This window comes from Rhododendron vialii, chromosome 1a (assembly GCF_030253575.1).
Source record: "Rhododendron vialii isolate Sample 1 chromosome 1a, ASM3025357v1".
Lineage (NCBI taxonomy): Eukaryota > Viridiplantae > Streptophyta > Magnoliopsida > Ericales > Ericaceae > Rhododendron > Rhododendron vialii.
In genome coordinates, this window is record NC_080557.1 from 7,383,373 (window position 1) to 7,404,744 (window position 21,372).

At 37.7% G+C, this 21,372-nt stretch overlaps 1 protein-coding gene and 1 long non-coding RNA gene across 6 annotated transcripts; one reads left to right on the forward strand and one right to left on the reverse strand.

Annotated features, from left to right (window-relative positions):
• The first annotated feature begins 4,035 nt into the window (after window positions 1-4,035).
• On the forward strand, window positions 4,036-6,516 carry LOC131327252 (receptor-like protein Cf-9). Its single transcript, XM_058360312.1, has one exon. It carries the CDS (start codon window positions 4,036-4,038, stop codon window positions 6,514-6,516), a length of 2,481 nt encoding a protein of 826 aa, XP_058216295.1.
• A 5,824-nt stretch (window positions 6,517-12,340) lies between these two features.
• Window positions 12,341-16,730, reverse strand: LOC131315662 (uncharacterized). Of its 5 annotated transcripts, none has more exons than XR_009196854.1 (3): window positions 15,053-16,077; window positions 14,628-14,780; window positions 12,341-12,524 (listed from the first exon to the last, which is right to left on the reverse strand). It is a non-coding gene; the product is annotated as an uncharacterized LOC131315662 (long non-coding RNA). The 5 variants fall into 5 exon arrangements; XR_009196845.1 differs by lacking the exon at window positions 12,341-12,524 and adding an exon at window positions 13,264-13,397 and having other exon boundaries at window positions 14,599-14,780; window positions 15,053-16,072; XR_009196852.1 differs by lacking the exon at window positions 12,341-12,524 and adding an exon at window positions 16,644-16,730 and having other exon boundaries at window positions 14,436-14,780; window positions 15,053-15,136.
• Between the last annotated feature and the right edge of the window lie 4,642 nt (window positions 16,731-21,372).

Genomic DNA, 21,372 nt, shown 5'->3' on the forward strand with positions numbered 1-21,372 from the left:
CCATCCAATTACCAAGACTTTGAATCCTTGGCTCCGTAATCCTCCAATTTTCGTTTTGTATTCAGTAACTGAGAAGGTGCATGATGTTAAATTTATCCAAGACACAAGATCCGAAGAGAGATCTTGATCTTGGCCCCGTAAATGTATCTTGTTTGGTGGTTTCAAATTCCTTGTAAAAGTGTAAAATGATTTGCGTTGAATAAAAATCCTAGTAGCTCCTCCAAATGTGATTTTTAAGTTCTTCATTCTCCAGTTCATTTCGCCACATACATTTTGAAAAGAATGTTTTGTAATTGGCTCCCGAACACCCATAATAGGAAAATGCATATTTAGTTTTAAAAAATTGGTCCCCAAACACCCCTTACGTTATTGTGTTTCCGGTTAATTATTTGGTGCAAAATTTTTGAAAGGTGGATGATAATGCTAGTAAATAATATCAACAAGACTTTGGACTTAGACTGCACTTGACTTGGTTGTCTTCCATCTTTTGTTCCACTGTACGTGAGCCATAAAATTTGTAGGATTTAATTTGGACATTAAGCGAAATTAATTATCAAAAGGGTAGTCCAGTGTGAACCCGATTAAGACGCCTCCTTGGACTGATGCTATGCTCACTAGCTAGGGTTATTGAAGTACCCTAGGAATTGGGTGGTTGGCTGTACGTGCAAATGCAGGGATGTTAATTCTGGAAAGTCCACGTCAAGGTATTTGGGTGTTTCTATTAACCAACAAGTTGTGAACAACTTTTCAGTTTTGTCATTAGTTTTTTCGAGTTTTATACCAAACCTTTATGTAATATTAGTTTGTCTCCACGAGAGGAATTGAAAAAAAAAAAAAATTTTATGACTTTTACACAAATATTTTGAAAAATATCCAAGATAAAGTTCAAAAAGTCAATTTTTGAATCTTTTTCTTGGATTTTTGCAAAAACACTTGTGTAAAGTCATAATTTTTTACTTTTATAATTCCTCTCATCGAGATGAACCAATAATACGTAAAAGTTTAGCGCAAAACTAACAAACGCAAAAAAAATTTAAATAAAGACAACCAAAAAATTGTGGTTGATCTGCCTTTGATCATAGCTGGTAGGGATTAGTTGAGCCGTTGACGGGACAATACCGGGAAGCATACCATGCTTTTCTGGCCTTGTAACTTTTGAATCGGGACAATACCAGGATGCATAACCACGCTTTTCATGCTTTTCATGAATCGATCATTCAAAGCGATCCAAGTTACTTAGTTGACTGTAGAAAGAACAATTAATTTTCATTTTTGTGTAATCAGATTTAATGAATCAATATGATCGATTTATGCATAAACAGAAATGATCACGTTGTGCGTGTGACATGCCGTGCTCGTGTTTTACCATGCTTGTATTGTGTACCCAAAAATGACTTGACCACTTAGCCACTTAAGATTTCATACTGTGAAAAATCAGGGTTCCCTAATAATCCGTAAAAACCCTAATGGTATGAAAATGAATCACTAATTAATACTATCAATTAAAAACTACGCTAGCAATCAATCACATAACGCAGAGATATACGTGGAAAACCCCAGAATGGGTAAAAACCACGGGAAGGAATCAAATCACTATAATCATTGTGCAGTTACAGATATAGCTATCCAAACGTAGTAAATCCTCACAACGTTCTAACTACTACCTGCCGAGTCACACGTACACCGCACCTAGTAATCTTAATTGCCAACGGCCTTGAGTCCACAAGCCTTCCAATTAACCTTATAAGAATAGCTCTTCAAGATGCCTGTTGCTTCGTTGCTTCGATGTGCCGCACACCGCTCTTTTTCTCTTATTACAGTATAATATATGTGGCTTTCCCTTGTTGCTTTTACTGCCTCCTTTCTTTTTATATGGCTGTGGTAAAACCTAGGAATGAAAAGTCCATGTCCATAATTAGTTCTCTTGTGTTGACTTTTTATTTATGGTACTTCTCTCATTTAAAAGGCAGAAGATTCCGATTGATACCCAAATCAATTCCTCTATCAATCCGTCTTCGCCAAAATTCATCCCGTTGTAGTTGATTCCTTTTTATCCAATTTGCTCACTCGGAATTACAAATAAAGATTCCTTTCACTTTAATCCTATACAGACTCACTAGCCTATTAAAACTAATAAAATTACAACTCGATAAAAATTATGTGTTTTGTCAAACGGAATTGCCAATACACAAAGACTCAGGAATATGGTCCTTACATACTGTACCTCACAAGCCCATACCGTGTAGTGAGGCTGTGCCCGTGCCACCCTTCTACGGCTAAAAAAGGAATGGGGAAACATACTTCAGGTACTTCATTGCTATTAGTCGGGGAGGGACGTAAAGGTTGGTGTGGTTTGTCTGCATCTAGCCTTGAAATTGAGCAAATGACAGTGTTTTTTTCTTTTATTTTGGTCATGCTTAGAGCCAATCGCCATATTTTGCTGCTTCTTTTTTTATCTGTTCTTTTGGGCTTAGAAGGTTAATAAATCTGCTTCAAGCCTCTACTTGAAAGGGTTCGATTTTTAACTGGGTTCATTTCTTGGAGCAAAGCCGCAAAAAAGTAATTTCTTATGAATTCTCTAGTTCCGGCGTAGATGGTCCACCTTTGGCCAGAGTAGGAAGCTATTAGTTGAGGTGTGCATACATTGACCAGACACCCTTGATCGTCAAAAAAAAAAAAGAATGAAGCGGACATATATCCTTATAAAACATTTGTTAATGGATCTCCTGTAGACACCCTTTGATAATGTTTGCTTTGAAACGAAAGTGTTTTTCTTTTAGCAGTCCCTCAGCATTTTAAGAGTAAAGTTGTTTTGACCCTCTTACCCTATTTTATTTTTTCACACGTAGTTGATATATATTATTGGCTTTGTTTTGACTTGATGATTGCGTGCTTTTCTTTTTCCTCAGCAAAAGTTACTAGTACGTTAGTTGTTGTTAGTGAGTTTTTTGGATAGTGATGACCGCGCGATAGTAAAGTATTTTATACACTTTTCTGTATATACCACATGTGTGTCTCTTTTCTATATAATGGCCACACACACCCATATCTGTAGTGCCATATGTGAGCAGTATCTTGGAGGGTGGTCTAGCTCCAACGGTAAAGTACTAAGGTTGTCCCAAAGTGATTTGGAGGTTACATGTTTGAGTCGTAGAAATAGCCTCTCCGTTCATGAGGGTAAAGATTCATAAACACAATCCTTCCCAAGACCCTACAGAGCCGTGTTTTGCGGTCTAGTTTGACATTATAAGTCAAATGACTTATTTTTTTGTCCTTATTCGAATTGTTTTGCATTTGTTAGTTTTTCATCGATTTTTTGAGAATTCGTGCATCGTCATGACAAGAGCAATTTAAAAAGTAAAAAAATATGATTGAAATCTAATTTTTTTGAATAAAGAAAAAATAATAATTTATTAACTTATTTTTCTCTTTATTCAAAAAAAGTTGGGTTTCAAAGGTAATTTTTTACTTTTTAGATTTCTCTCATCATGACAAAGCAACAATCCTAAAAAATTCAACGAAAAACTAGCACATATGAAAAAAATTTAAATAAGGACAAAAAAATAAGTCATTTGGCTTATTATGCCAAACTAGGCATGCCTCAATCATTGAGGCTCAATGTTAGCAGTTGAGACCATTGTTTTATGCTGAAAATACGAAAAAAGTATTATCTAGTAACCGATGGAATACTATCCACGTAATCATTAAGCGTGAAAAAAAGAAGCCATCTTATTTGATTTAGTTTGCAGCAGATGCCTATAAAACATTTCGAGTACTTCTCCTCAATTGGAAAACCCGTCGCACGTTTTTTTGTGTTCAAGAGGAAAGATGGGCCTTCAACAAGTATGGCTTTCCTGCAATCAACTATTTATCTTCTTCTTCTTTCTCTTCCTTTGCCAACTCTCTTGTTTGCATGCCCAACTCTGCACTCAAGAACAAACCTCTGCCCTGCTGCAGTTTAAACGAAATTTTTCCCTCACTAAATTTGCTTCTCAAGAATATTGTGATGATTTTGGAATCACTTCTTTTCCAAAGATGGAGTCATGGAAAAAGGGTTCTGATTGTTGTTCCTGGGATGGGGTCGAGTGTGACAGAGAGACAGGTCAAGTAATTGGACTCGACCTCAGCTGTAGCTGGCTTCAAGGCGCCATCCATCCTAATAGCAGTCTCTTCCTCTCCTTTCCCCAGCTCCAAAAGCTCAACCTCGCTTACAATAACTTTTTCATGTCTCGCATCTCACCTGAATTCACTCGGTTCACCAAATTGACACACCTCAATCTCTCTAGGTGTGGTTTTTCGGGCAAAGTCCCACCTGGAGTCTCCTTCCTAAACAAACTGATGTCGCTCGATCTCTCTTACAATTTTGATTTGAGATTGGAAGAAGGCGGGTTCGAGTTACTCATTCAAAATTTATCCAAGTTAAGAGATCTTGATCTTAGCGTGGTAAACATGTCTTCTTCGGTGGTTCCAAATTCCTTGCTCAATTTGACTTTTTTAAGAACCGTTGGTCTCGGAGAGTCTGGTTTACATGGAGAATTTCCTAGCGGAGTATTCCTCTTACCACATCTACAGAACTTGGTAATAATTTTTGAGGAGGGTCTCACGGGTCATATACCCGATTTCATCAATTCAACCTATACGGTCCAGAACTTAATTCTCATAGCCCAGGGAATTTCTGGAGTATTGCCGGACTCAATTGCTAATCTGAAGTCCTTGAAGCAATTGGTCATCCGTTATTCTAAATTCCACGGATCCATTCCTACTTCTCTCTGGAACCTTCCACAAATCACTTATGTGGACCTCTCATACAACAATTTCAGTGGTATCCTCCCGTCATTGATTTCAAACCTTACACAAATCACTTCTTTGGACCTCTCATACAACAATTTCCATGGTATCCTCCCATCTTCAATTTCAAACATTACACAAATCACTTATTTGGACCTCTCATCCAACAATTTCAGTGGTTCCCTTCCATCTTCAATTTCAAACCTTGGAAATCTCAGGACCTTAAGACTTTTGGATAATAATTTCACAGGTCGCTTCTTGTCATGGGATGTAAACTTGCCAAAACTTGAGGTCTTGGATGTGTCAAACAATAGTCTCACTGGTCCTCTTCCTTCACAAGTAGTTGTACCTCCAAATCTAACCGATTTGACCATAGGCCGAAACTTGATAAACGGTACAATCCCATCTTGGGTCTTCGAATTACCCGCACTCAAGTACTTAGATCTCAGTTATAACAAACTGATTGGTCATACACTTGAGTTTCAATCCTCTTCCTTGGAGATTATTGATTTGAGTCATAATGACCTAAATGGTACTATTCCAAATTCAACCTTTGAACTCCGAAAGCTTACCCACCTTATTGTTTCTTCAAATAGCTTTTCTGGCACTATTCCTAGATCAAATAGATTCAGTGAATATCTCAATGTAATCGATTTAAAGATGAATAACTTCTCTGGCACCATCCATGATTCATTTACCAGGAGAAATTTCTTGACAACTATCAATCTTTATGGCAATGGATTTGAAGGGCCAATAACGAAGTCTCTGATTAACTGTAGATACCTGGAAGTGCTAGATCTCGGAAGAAACAAGTTCTTTGATGAATTTCCGCATTGGTTGGGAAATTTACCGAACTTGCATGTCCTAATCTTGCAATCCAACAAATTTCATGGGTCGATCGTGACTTCCACGACCAAATTTCCCTTCCCCATGTTGCGAGTACTTAATATGGCGAACAATAATTTCACTGGTCCATTGCCCATAAAGTACTTCAAAAGTTTTAAAGCAATGATGAACGTGGATGAGCATTTTGATTTGGAGTACATGAGAACTGGTGGTATTTATTATGATTCTCTGACAATAGTAATCAAAGGATCGACCATTGAAATGAAAAAAATCCTTAAAGTTTTCACAGCCATTGACTTATCAAGGAACAAGTTTCAGGGTGAGATTCCTGAGATCATCGGTGGGCTAAATTCGATTCGAGGACTCAACTTGTCACACAACAGCCTCACGGGTCATATACCAAAGTCACTTGGTAATTTGACGAAGCTTGAATGGATAGACCTCTCATCAAACAAGCTCAATGGGGAGATCCCTCGGCAACTCGTGAATTTAACCTTTCTCGGAACGCTTAATCTTTCGCAGAATCGCCTAGTGGGGCCTATACCTCGAGGCAAACAATTCGATACATTTTCGAATGATTCTTACATCAACAACTCGGCGTTATGCGGACCTCCATTGTCGAATGCATGTGGCGATCCTAAGGCAACACAGCCACCACCATCGACATTCGAAGAAGAAGATTCAGAGCCCGTGAGTGGATTTGGTTGGGAAGTCATATTGCCCGGGTATGGATTTGGACTGGTAGTTGGACTTGTCATGGGATATCTTATGTTCTCCTTCGGTAAACCTCAATGGCTTGTGAAGATGGTTGAAGGTGTAGGAAACAGAAACGAAAAGAGGCTGAAAAGCAATGCTCGGAGACGTGGAGGCAGGAGAAATTAGAAAGATTCAAACGGTATTGTATGGTAAGTTGTTTTATTTTTATTAACGTTTATTGCAAAGCATTGATTTCCTCAATTAGTTTCATGCATTCCACTAGTTCTGTATATCTGCTTGCTTTTGTTTTAAATTTTTCTGTTTAAAGAATTCGAATTTTGCAGATATGGGTTTCTGCCATTTCTCTGAGGAAAAACTTTGATTGTAGGAGGTTGATCTGATGGGGGGTGGGAATAAAAAGAGCACAGCAAAGTGCGAAGCTTTGTTCTTAGGATGATTCAGTCCATAACTACTTTGCTTTCTTTACAAAATTTCGTTGTTATGTATTCCATAAATGTTTTTGTATCCGCTTCAGGTCTTGGAAGGAAGAAGAGAAAATACACATCTAAATAAATGGATTCAAATAATGTATTCCATTTATATCCAAATGGATCGAACATAGGCAAATGCTAACATATTTAGTCTGTTAGGAAATATTTTGGACCAAAAGTCTTGCATGCCCAAGTCAATTGGAAGAACCATCCAATGATCAAGCCAATTTAGCCTTGTTTGGCTTGAGGCTTAGAAACTGCAGTAGTTTTTCTTATTTCTGTAAATTTGATATAAAAATGCGGTATAGTATTGACTTGTAGGAATATCAAGATAAAAAATTATAACGGGCATGGTGTGCAACCCAATTGCTTGCACGACAAACAAGACTAAACATTTTCTAGAAAACTTCCTGACTAAATCCGGAATATGAAGTCCTTGAAGGTGTTGTCTTCCTCTCAATACGAATTCCAATGATCCACTCCTATGTCTAACGGGAACCTTACGCGATCACTTGGCTACGATTCGCAGACAATAAATTGCATGGTATATATGCTCCCATCATCATTGTCAAATTAAAACTGAAAAATCTGATTAGTTTTATTCTGGGCTTTTTATCACTAGGTACAGAAAATTGCACCTTAATTCCCATTAAGGTATAACACTCTTTCTAATTACCACCAAATCTAGGCATGTGCTGAGAATGTCAGAGAACAAATTACCACTAATGGGGGCAGTTTTCAAGATTTTCTGGATTCACGAAGGGATTAAAGACCGGGCTTCAAGAACGGGCTTCAAGACCGTCTGGGTTTAAGCAGAGACAGGACTCAAGATTCTTTGGAATAAAAAAAAGACAAATCTCAAAATCTCTTGATCTCTCATCACATAAAAACCACTGTTGTGTATCGCCAAAAAGCTCAGCTCAATCCAAGAGCAAGCGCAGTTACGATCAAGCCGATTAAACTACATGCAGTTGGTAATGAATGGTTACAGAGGAGTGCTATTGCAAAATTAAAGCCCATGAAATCGATGTATTTTCTTCAAGATCAGCTTCGAAATCTGGGTTACAAGGATATTGAAGTTCGCCCAACGGGGGGTACTCATTAGTACTAACTTGTCCCTCAACGGCAAATATGAACGAAGCCCTTTATTCTACTGAAATGGCATGGCTAAAGGACTGGTTCTTGCATCTAAAGCAGTGGGATGAAGACGCGGCTCTACCTTGCAATCGTCTCATATGGCTGAACTGCTACGGTATTCTACTACATCTTTGGAATTCATCCACATTCAAAGCTATTGGTCAAATTTGGGGGAATGTCATTCAAATCAGTGATGATACACTTAAAGGCCTCTCTTATTCAGTTGGTAAGGTTCTAATTTCTTCGAGCAAGATGGAAACGATTAACTAAGTTATCACAGCTGAACATAAAGGGAAACCAATCCAAGTTAGGGTCATTGAGGAACAACTCATTGTTAACACAATTCTGCGTACAGATTGCACTTGTCAAGGATGTAGGGTTGCAGAGGAGATAGAAACAAGTGAAAAGGAAGAGGATGCTGACTCATCATTTGAAGCTCATAACTTGAACAAGGTGGATTTGATTGATACGAACAGCAAGGCCCATTGCGCTGATGTGAAAAAATCTCAAAAAGAATTTGTTCAAGTTGAGAAGGATACCGATAGGAACAAAGTGGAGGAGCATGCAGATTCATCAAATGAGCTCTCTATGGTCAGGGAAACTGAGCCACCACTTGTCATAAATGATATTGTATTGGGAAACAACAAGATCATCAAAGATATGGCATGTGAAGAACATTTGTGGGACTCAAGATTACCATTGGGAAATGACACAGTGCAAGTGGGTAGTGCTACTGATACACCTGCTATGGACTCCCAAGGAACAGGTGCAATTACTCCATCTCTGATCCTAGGCCAAGAACTAGGGGCTGGGCTATTCAAAGCTTGTATTGGTTACAAAAAGAGTATATCCTTTGCATGCTCTCTGTCCAAATCTTTTATTGGATAGAGAAAATAGCTGGAGTATTGTACCATACAATAAACAGTGTGGTGCTGCGTTTTCTCCGGTGGAACCTTGAGAGGAAATGCGGTTGAGTTAGCTAGCGTGCTTTGTTTATAGCCTGCACAAGAAGCACCCGTGTTAATACCCAAACCCGAGTGTTTGAAGGTCCGAGATGAGCACTCCGACGGTTTAATCAGTCTTGGAAAAAATGATGATCTCGTAGGTTTTAGGTCTTTCTGCCTCTCTCTCACCTTTGTTATCCCTGCCCCTTATATAGACCAAGGAAATATGGGAATCAACCCACATCCGGGTATCACGCGCTGCCTATTGTGCCCCCAAATCAGGTCAAAGATATGGGTTTCCAAAAATGGTCTCCACGATTTGCTCCCACAGTTTTAGGTAACGATATAGCGCCACCTGTCTCCCCTATCAAAGACTTCCTGACTTTCTCCACGTCAGGAAACAGGGGCGGTTCGGTGGCCGGGGGCTCTGCCGATCACATCACTCCGGTTGCAGTCCTGTTCCACACGCCAGGTTCGGCAATAATCCGCCGAACATAGGACGTGCCGTGTGGTCCGTTTCATGGATTGGGTATGGTCTGGCTGATGGATATCTCATGGTATGTGCCGAACCCCATTCACCGAGCCATATCCGCCACAAACAGTCTGGGAAATTGTTCGGTGCAGCCCTCCATTATTCCTACAAGTCCCTCTCTCATTCCTCAGAAACAGGTCAATCGAGTTGGTAACAGTAATGTTGAATCACGAAAGACCAAGAAGAAGAAAAACTTAGTAGAAATTCTGGGCCACCCTATTGCATCTCTCCCTGCTAAAAATTGTGGTGGAAGGAAGAAGAAAACAAAAGCATGGTTTTCAGGGCAGCTGCTGTTGCAATAGCTCTATCAGTATCGACTGAAGGCATCTCCAACAGGAACAGAATTCTCCTGATTGAATCCCAAGCGGTGTGGCAAGTGAATAAACTGCTGAAAATTGGTTATAAGGGATATGAGGATGAAGTGGTAAGCAAGATAATGGAAATGGAACAAGAGGATGATGAAAGGGCTGCTTTATTGGCAGCCAAAGCTAATGCTTAGTTCAAAATCTCTACTGAATATGTTCTATTTAGATTGGACAGCATCATTGCTTCATTGTAGTGGGTTTTCTAGGGGTGTGTGTGTGTTGTATCTGGGTGGGTGTGTTTGGGGTTTTTTTGGGTCTCGTGGTTCCACTTGGTTGGGATTTTTGGATGTTGGCTGTTGGGCTTCTGGTTAGACTTTTGGGGGTCTTTATGGGTTTGTTGGGTGTCTGGTTTTGTAGGCTTAGGTGATCATTTTTGGGGGATTTTTCTGAGTCTGTTGAGTCATACTATCTGGGTTTTTGAGTGGTTGGGTTAATTTGGGGTCTTCTACGGGCACCACAACATTTGGGGATGGAGAATGGTGCATTTTCCATACACTGCCTTGGTACTCAGCTCAGGTAACAACTCTGAAATATTATGGGCTGGTTTTCTGCTCTTGAAGCTCTTCATTGGGAACAAATATATGGTTCCCCTTCTACACTGGGTACTTCTTCAACAATTGGAAGGCTAAGGATTATAAATTATGTGGACCAATCTTGCTGGATCTTGTCAGGCTTTTGGATTGTACTCTGGTGGTTTTTGTAATTATACAGTATCTTGCAATGGGTTGGCTCCTTGCCAACTCTTTCTCCTTTTCTCTTTTGGGTCTTGGATGGCATATAATTGTCCTGAAACTTATGTTCCAACCTAGTTGGGATGTTTGCTTTGGGTTGTGATGCCGATTACCCTTGTTCTCATTAGTCTTTGTAATCCTTTTTTTAAAGATTAATGAAATTTCTTTGCCGTTCAAAAAAAAAAAAAATTTACCACTAATTGTAGGTGTGTGTTGAGAATGTTCTCAGTATTAAGAACGTCTTAATTATCTCTAAGTCTAGGCGTGTGCTAAGAATATTCTCAGTGCTGAGAACGTATGAGAATGTCCTCAAAACTGAGCACGTCTGAGAATTAATTACCACTAAGTCTAGGCGTGTGCTAAAAACGTTCTCAAAGCTAAGAATATGCGTGTGCTGAGAACGTTCTCAGCTTTGAAATATCCAGAGTTGTCAGTATTACCATTAAGTCCAGGCGTGTAGTCATGTGGAAAGGAAGAATAACATGCATTTTCTGGGCTAGCTTTTCGCTTTTGAATCGAGCTGGTCACCGTTTTCTTTTTTGTGTCTTGGAAGTCATTACCGTGTAGTACAATCATTTCTTTGTTTCTATGAAGTAGGGGAGGATAGTTCATTGGGGACAAAAATGTAAGAAGACAAAAAAAATTTTGACCAGCCAGAAAATGCAGATATTATATATAAAAGAAAACAGTACAAGAAAACCGGACACTACTAGTCCGAAAATACAAAAAAACCACAAATAAAAACAAAAAGAGCAATAGAAAAAACAAAAAAAAAACCCGCAAGGAACCAAAAACGCCGGAGTCGGACCCATCGATCGCACTTGTAAGGGCGGGTGAAGTGGTCAAGGGAGTAGCCAGGTATGGAAATAGCAATATAGGTACATTTATCTTGGTTAAGGGGCCTAGCTTATTTTATTTTGGTAGCTATCTATTATTAAAGATGTTACACATACAACAATTCAAACACAACTTTTCATATACATATGGACTCCACACATAGTAGTACTAGTGAATGTCCGCGCCTGAAGGCACGGCACAACCCATTTTGAATACAACTAAAAAAAATCAGAGCCGGCTTATAAGGCATGCGAGGGAAGCAAACGCTTCCTGCCTCTGAATTTTGGTCCAAAATTGAGGCCCACTGTAATGTAACTTACATATTAATATTAGAATGTTTCCAAATAAAAATACAAACCAGATACTTAGTTTAATGGTCACACAATATTGTCATGTTATTGGGAGTGTATGATTCGACTCCCATGCACCTTCATAATTTCAATCATATCGTTTTACATTTATAGTCATAATTGTATCCTTTTAGTTTGATTTTTTTGTTTTTTTGTACTTTTATCATTTTTTAAAGAAATTCATAAATATGTAAGGAGTTCAATATAGAAAATTCGCTTCGGACTTCCAAAATATATGAGCCGGTACTGAAAAGAATTACAAAACTATTGACCACCCCCGCTAACGAAGCTGATTTATACAGGAAGATTTGTTTTTTTAAATTAGGTTCATGCCCGTGCCTAAAGTCACGGCTCAAATGATCGCACACACAAATAGACATTGGACTCACGTGCAATATATCAACCCATTGCCCAACAAACCCAACTACTCAAAAAAAAAAAAAAACCCAAGCATATTCGTAGGAATTCTCCGTGCTTAAAGCCACAACGCGACATAATAGCGAGTTTGCAACTATCCAAAATTACAAATGGGCTAGACAAAGACAAACAACAAAGTAAAAAAATGGTCCCGCCGCCTCAGACATGAACAACAATAAAAATAAATAAATAAAAATTAAATGAACATCAAGAAAAAAAACCGATCCCATCGCCTGAGACAATCGAAATAGATACTTTAGAATCGACAATATGATATTGTTGTGGCTTTCCTACATTCACGCAATATGACTCCCTAGAAACCCCTTGGCTCTTGGAAAGCACCTTAGTGATTGCTCTGCCCAGAATGAAATAGATTAATTTGCCCATCAGCTGAAAATTAACACAAATATAATTGCACGGTCACGTTGAACACCTTAAATAGGTAGAGAGTTCAAACATCACAATTTTCGTTAGGATTTCTAAGGAGCAAGCAAACAATTTTTTTTGGAAAAATTAATTTCAAGAGATAAGCAACATGTACCAACCGATACATGACAAAGCAACACATACTCAAATGAGAAAAAGGTCCAACCTTGAAACTTTATATATCTAACACATAAAATAGAAAAAGTCAAGATCACGGACCCTCTTTTCCCTTGCCAAAGTCCTCTTTTCCCTTGCCAAAGTCCTTGAGAGTCCACCTGCAGAGAGGCTTTTCGATGTCAGTCATTAAGAGTCCACCTTCTTTTCATTGAGAGTCCACCTTCCGAGAGGCTTTTCAATGTTGGTCATTAAGAGTCCACCTTCTTTTCTCCACGATTGTTACCTCTGAAGAAGCCTGCAAGCCATAATTAACAACACACCCACAATCAGATTAATCTCAAAGGAGTTATGATCAGAACATATGGGCGAAGTAACTGGGAACGAAAAAAAGACTTGAACACATATCTCGGAAGAGTTATGATCAGAACATATGGGTGAAGTAACTGTGAACTAAAAACAAATTATATTTGGTCTTAGACATCCATCAAAGATCTTATAACCTTCCATATCATGGTTGTAGCTAAAAGTAGTACAAAACTAAATATTATGTAAGATTTTGGTTTTTAACTAATGGCTATGTGCCTCAACTAATTGGGGTAAGGCTAGCTATAGGCATCAAAACCAAGAAGGATTGTGATAAACTCTCATTGGAAATCAAACTTCTCATATGGGCAATCTTACAAACACCTTGAATGTAATATAAAATTCTAAAGTACATAGCTACAGTCATGCTCCTAGTAACGGGAAACAAAATGAAAACAGAAGCAATTATTTTTAAAAGGTATGCAGCTCTAGTGCAAACCCCCCCCCCCCCCCCCCCCCCCCCCCCCCCGCGCATTGGCATCAGTATATCGTCCAATGCCCCATTAATCTTTTCAATCTAAACAGTGATAATGAAATTTTAAAAATGAAGTTCCAACACAATATAAGAACACCAATTGGTGATAAATTATAGGTAATGAAACAAATACCAACTCAGCATCCCCACAAATGGTATCACTTCAAGAACACAAAAAAAAGGGCAACAGTTGAAGAGCAATTTACATTCCGAGAATACCAATGTGCTAAAAAATGTCCAAATCTTAAAGCAAAAATTAACTCACTTGATTGTAGCATTCAACTTGTAGCTGTACTGTAGCTCCATATAGCCGGTATTCCCAATGTCCCTGTCACAACAATGTAGTACCTAAAACCTAAAATGTGAAAAAGCAAAGTAGTTTCCAATAACAACAAAAAGAGGCTAAGGCCTGAATATTGTATCTATAAGTTTGTTTTGTGAGCTTAGATCAAATGCAACGTCCAAGTGAAATCAAAAAATAAAGCAGGATTCATAGTGCAAGGCTGCAGGCAATATTTGAACCTGTACGGGATTGAACTATGAAGGTTAAAAAGAGGAGCTTACATATCAGGTATTGAACCACATGCAGGCTTCAGAGCATTTTTACTGAGTCTTGGGGCAAAGGGGGCAATCAGAGAAAACACCAAAAAAATGAAAGTAAGGAGAAAAGAGGAAAAGCAAACACCAACTCTTTATCCATGAGTGATGTGTGCATCAATAGTAGTGAAGAAATCCAACAGTTTTAAGTTGATTCCAGAAGCGAAATGGAATTGACACCCCATGTTATAGAGAGTGGGTCCAGGAAAATCAAAACAACTAATCGTTAAACCATCTATTTAAGGTTCCCATCACAAAATAGACTAATCAATTCAACAACCAACCAAATAAACCATCTATAAAATACAACATCCAAGTATGGCTCATCTCACACCCGACCACGCTAATTTCTTGAATTCAGGAATACACCTATGCAAATGTAAATACAAAAGATATACCTCTCTATGGTGTTCAGCGGTGGTAAAGTAAAGAAGGGATTTGAGACACCTCGAAACTTGGTAAGAAACTCCTTGTAATTTTCCTCACCCACACCTTCAGAACTTCATCACCCATACCTTCAGATACAAAACTCTTCAATTGGACTTCAAAACAAACCCCAACTCGAACCCTCGTCCCAACTTTCAAAACCCATGCCGTTGGACCCGTCGATTTGGGAAGGATCGCCGACATCCATTAGTGCGCATCCCCGTCTACGGTAGGTTATCAAACTGTATAAAAATTCAAGCAAACAAAGAGGAGTTTGACAAAACTATACTAAGCGGGGACTGTCAATTTCAGAAACTAAAGATTATGTTTAACACTAAACATTTTCTCAATTTTTTTTTTACCTTTGTTGATATCAATTATCATCAACCAATCATAGATACAGACTTAGCGGAAAAGTGCACATTGTGAATGATGATAGTTAACACAAACAAAGCCAGAGTAACAATACAAATTTAACACACAAAACTTGAGAAACTAATATGATAGAATTTACCTAGAGTGATTTCTGGTCACACCATTCGTAAATTAGTTCCTGAAATCTTGAGTGATTCGAGTCACACAATTCGCTAATTAGTTCCTGAAAAGAAAATTTGAAAATCAAAATAAAATTCACCAAGAATACAACCCCATAAACACCACCACGCACAAAACTTGACCCATAGAGAAGAAGGAAATCCAATGAGACATTCCCACAACAAACACGATACAAATGAAGAAATTTGGTAGCTAGGTAGGCATTGAGCATAACCAAAAAAAAATACAGAGGTTCAAAACTCGAAAAGCCAAGTGATGCAACCAAAACTGAGTGAAACTCAGTGAAGCAACTCTATCAAGCCCCAGGCTGTGGAGCCTTTACATCAAGAACTCTCTTCATCAAGCGGCATGATCTATAGTGTTAACTACCCTCAAAACCCAAAAAAACTGAGACTGATTCTTTATCCTCATCTTCCGTCCCCAATTTCTGAGCAACTAATCAGTTAAGACAATCAAAGACATGACCAATTAGATCTGTAACCCTAATAGGGCTTTGGAGAGATGTCACCAATTACATCTACACACACACGCACATAAAGTGAGATGGAGAGACAAACATACACAAAGACAATGACAAAAAATGTAAACTACATCATAACACTTGTTCAAGCAAGCAACTCTCCTGCTAGCATTTCCTGTAGACAATAAGATTAGAGATGCTTCGCCATTCGCAACCTTATTCTGCATTTGACAAAACGAAAAAAGAGAATAATCTCTGAATAATGGATCAGAGGAGTTACATCCACAACATGGGTAGCTAAATCTTCAGCCAACATCAAAACAACAAAACCTATAAAAGGAAAATATTCCAGAAGTCACATCAAATGTAGCTAACTTTCTAGGTGATTTCCATGAGAGAGCAATCTGAAACTTCATATGGTGGAAGTGATAATTGGCCTATAACACACATGCTCAATCGAGTACACAAAGAAAGGACCCAAAAGATGATGACATTGCTGTAAGGAAAAAAATAAAATAATACCAACTTTACCCAAGTAGCAAAAGAGATAACATAGTAAAACTTCTAAGCAAGTCCAATTCTGCATTGAACTACCTGATTGACCGGCCATTTCAAATTGGGATTGGGGCACAAATCCTTTACGTCCCTTCTGAAGGGAATAGAGCCTCTTACTGGAGGCATCGCCGCACAATTTACCCTCTCCCTGAAGTCAAAAAATAACTTTGTTGGCGACAATGGCACAATGAATAAAATCCCAAAATTTTAACAGAATAGTGAGGAAAAAAATCCCCAGAAGCACAATTTAGTGTTTTCGTTTCTTCAACTGTTCAGTGTTTTCGTTTTTCATTTGAAGAATCCACAACAAATGATCTCAAAAGCAAATAGCTAAAAAACATACCCACCAAACAATTGCATATATTTCTGAGAAAAGGATGATGAAAATGACACCATAGGAATTGGATACAGAAATGAAAAAGATTCGATTTTGGTTAGCATACCCATTTGGGAACAGCCAAATCTAGTGTTCAATAACAACAGTCAACCGAAAATACGAACAGAAACCAGAATGCACAAATTAGGCGAAAAATACCTCTTTGTTGGCTGACATATCTAATCGAGCAACCTGACATACACCTCACATACATCCACTGTTCCTACCATTGAACAACCAGCTTTCTGAGAACAATAACACTTCGAGTTTATCCAAATAAAAGTCATCCTGTACGTTTTATCACAACAAAAATATAAGTAATTGAAGCATGCATAATGAAAGAAGTAAGCTCAATTTAAAAGAAGTAATAATCAAAACTGCTTACCCATCAGATCAGCTTCGCTTGTAAACCACTCCATACATCAATCCCCAATCTAACTCTGTGGAGACCAATTTTTGGGTGAAATCAAACTCCAAATCAAGAAACCCAAAGTAATCTCTCGGCGTAGCTAATTTTTTCCTCTTCAAATAAAAAATATGGATACTTATATACACAAACAGTGGGTTTACGGTTACGGATTTCGGAGTTTGAGGATTGGGGTTTGGGGTATTTCAAAATATCCATCACCATCTTTGCATTAGAGAGAGAGAGAGAGAGAGAGAGAGAGAGAGTGAGTGTGAGTGAGAGTGTGAGAGAGAGATACTTGGAGAGGTGGTGCGATGATGGAGAGGATTGGTGCCACAGATGGAGAGGTGGTGCAGTGCTGCTGGAGTTGGGCCGGTGGTTGTGGGTTGGAGGGAGGGAGGGAGAGGGAGTCAACAAGGAGGTTGAGCGTTCGAAGAGAGAGACAGAGTCGAGAGAGGGAGACGGGGAGTGTGAGGTATGGGGCTAGGGTTTCCACAAAGTCTACGTTTCTTTTCTTCTTTTTTTCCACGGAAAAAGTCTTCGTTTCGAATTTTTTGAAATCTAATCAAAATTTTACCAAAATTCCATTTATGATAACCCTTGGATTGTAACGCCCTGATTTTTCAAATAACTTTCGGAGGCATTAAATATTAATATAAAGAAAAGTTTGCTTTATTAATGACTAAAATAGATAATTCGACATAAGAAATTGTTTATTACAACCAAATGTGAAAATACTAAATTTGACTGTGGTATTAAATGTTGACAAAACTCAGAGCTGATTCCTAAGCTTGATACAGATCCCAGGCATACACTAGTTCTGTCTCCATCTCTGGGTTCATCCCTGGATAGTATTGCCTTCCTTCAGGGTCCTGAGTCTCCACCAGATTTCCTGCAATATCTGACACGGATGCCAGACAAATCCGTGCCTGAGTGAAAGAGTTCACCCCGTAGTATAATCCAACCCAATCACCCTCGTTAAGTTACAGCTAGCAGGTAACAATATATCATCAATGCAGAAAAGTAAAACACCCATAAATCTATTCACTATTGATCGATAACCTAACAACAAGGAAAATCTAGTCATGCCCAGACCATAACTAGGGTTTGCCTATCTTAATCACAACATCAAAATCACCACAGGGCGCCCACTAGTTCTATCACCACAAAACATTGCTGGACCACCCGCCAAGTTTTATCAACACAAAATATTGCTGGACCACCTGCTAGGTTTGATCATCGCAAAACGTCACTGACCAACCGTCAGGTTTTATTGTTACAAAATATCGATGGACCTTTGCCAGGTTTTATCATCAGAAAATATCTTTGGCCCTATCCGCCAGGTTTTATCATCAGAAAGTATCACTAGACCACCGCCAGATTTTATCATCACAAACATCGCTGGACCACTGCCAGGTTTTATCATCAGAAAATATCACCGGACCACCATCAGGTTTTATCATCAGAAAATATTACTGGACAACCGCCAAGTTTTATCATCAGAAAATATCACTGGACAACCGCCAGGTTTTATCATCAGAAAATATCACTGGACCACCGCCAGGTTTTATCAAAACATCACTGGACTACCTGCCAGGTTTTAAATCATCACTGAACTCCCGCCAGTTTCAATTCATCACTGGACTCCCGCCAGTTTCAATTCATCACTGGGCCTACTTTGCCAGTTTCAAATCATCACATCTAACTCATCACATCTCAAAATCCTGCCTGCAGACATTCTAAAAATAAAACTTTCCAATTTACTCATTATCTAGCATCATCTAGGTGAGTTCTATTCGCATACCACACCATATTTCTAGGGTCCAATCTAGCATTTAAATCAAGTATCGGTGCAAAATACAATTAAACGAATAATAGTTAAAACAAATAACAAGCAGTGCAATCACACAACTTTTTATGAATAGGTCATTGCCCTTAATCTCGTATGGCTAAGATGATAATAAGTAAGAAATTTTTAAAAGAATTTTTAAAAAAAATATTCTTCTAGGCTCTCATTAATTATTTCTAAGTAACTAGATTGATTAAAAACTAATTAAATACATTAATTAGGTAAAAAAATATTAGAATAATTAACATGACCTTAATAAGATTTCTAAAGGTCCTATGCAACCAGTTGAGTGTCAAAAGTTGGGTTTAGAGGGTCGCGGGATTATTTTAAATATAGACGTTAAATAAAGTGGCCGAAAGTGAAGTAAATAGATAATAAATAATGTACTAATTAAAATATGTTGAGGTTAACAAAGTTTTATCTTCGGAATGTAGGGAGTCTAAATAAAATTACTCGGGCATTAATAATATGGTTTATAAGGTCGTAAGGAATTTTTAATTGAAAACGCTATAGAAATAACAATAAATGGTAAATTAAATAAAAAAATATTAATTTAACAAGATATCATCTTTGAGATGCAAGGAGTCTATGAAAAATTAGTTTGGGTGTTAAAACGTGATTTGGAAGGTCGCAAAGATTTTTCGTTAGTAAGCTTGATAGATAACTAATAAATAATTCAATAAATAGATAATTAAATAAAAAAAATATGATCTTAACAAGTTATGATCTTTCAAGTGTGAAAAGTCTAGGAAAAATAGTTCGGGTGTCAAAAATGAGGTTTGGAAGGTTGCTAAGTTGTTTCGAAACATTTAAAACAAACTCAATCTACCAGATAAATTAAACTGATATAATTAATAAGTTTTATACTAATATGATATTATATTGTAAGAAAATAATATTAAGTTAGTAGTTTTTCAGAATATTAATACCAAAAAGATTGTAAAATAAATATCATAAGGGTCGTCTTTTTCGTAAATAATTACAAATAAAATATAGGGCTCAAAAATAATATCACATTGGTGAATACGGCAGAAAACGCGCATTGAAGTATATTTTTTTTTCGTTCGGGACATATGGTTAAGCATATAAACACTTAATATACTTGGAGAAGAGGTTGGAATGAATTATAATAAGCATATAAACACTTAATATAATCGGATCGAATTCATGATTTAAAAACTAATCTTGAATTTTGAGGAAGAAAACTTCGGGTTCTTTGATCGGGAGACTTTGGAACCAAATTGGACGATACTTGGTGATGCTAGGAGTAGTAGGAAGAGATTGGAATGGTCGGATTGAGTTTCGGTTGGGTCTTGGTACGAAACCCACTTTTCTCTCTTTTTCTTTCTCTCTCTAAAACTCCATGGATTGGAACTTGGTTTTCTTTGGTTTTTCTATCTATTTTGGACTGGTAGGGCGTGGGAAATATTGTGGTGTAAATTTCGTGGGTCAATGGGAAGGGGTTATATAGGTGAATTTGGAAGAGGTTAGATAAGAGTGAATTTAATGGAGTTAGGCTCATGGGATTTGGAATAGACGAATTTGGCTTGGTTTTAGGGTTAGGGAGAAAGTAGAGACTGAGTAGGAGACGGAGAGACGGAAGGAGTTTGAGGTGAGGGAGGAGAAGGAGTGTGCATACACGCATGTATGTGTAGAAAAAATTTAAAAAGAATGCATATATATATATATATATATATATATATATATATATTGCATGCATAATTGTATTTAAAAAAAAAAAAAGAATTGCAATGAGAAAAATAATTCTAATAATATTATATTTAGAAAAAGAAATTGGGTCAAAAATCCGGGTCGTTACATAGATGAATCAGGTATTTATGGGCCTGCCATTGTAGAATGGAGGGTGTAGATTTACGCAGGGTATAATTCTGGACCGTTGGTTGTCTTTTGAATTCAAAACAGGTCCTATCTTATTATATAGATATATATATAGATATATGGAGTCTACATGTATGTGAGTTGTTGTGTTTGGTGTATTTGAATTGTTGTGTGAGTAGCATTTTTATATATTATTTACTTACTCATAGAATGAAATGACTTTTCAATCACTCTGACTTTAACTTCGTAGGAGGGATTCAATGCAAGCAATATCACAGAAATATGGCTTAGTGCATTTTTTCATCTAGGAGTGGGCTTGAACCCCCCATAAGGGATTTGAACAAATATGGCTTTCCGACAACCACCTATTAATTAACCTCTCCTTTCTTTCGAAATAACTTGTTTACATGCCCAACTGTGCACACAAGAACAGAGCTTTCCATTGCTTCAATATAAACAACACTTTTTCTTGGGTTTAATTTGACCACTGGTCCCCAAATTATTAACGAATTGTCTATTTGGTTCCCAACGTACAAATCGCGTCTATTGTATTTCCAACGTTTAAAATATACATTTAAATACTTCAAAGGCTTCAAAGCAATGATGAATGTGGATGAATTGCATGTTGATTTGAATACATGGGAACTTCTGCTACTAATGCTGCAATTTTAAGTTACTATTAGGAAATTGTTATTCGCACTCCACTTTATTCATGAAGTTACTAGTAACTCATGTTAAAATTAGAACGCCATCAATAAAAAGTGGAGCACGAAAATCAGTTTCCTTACTATTAT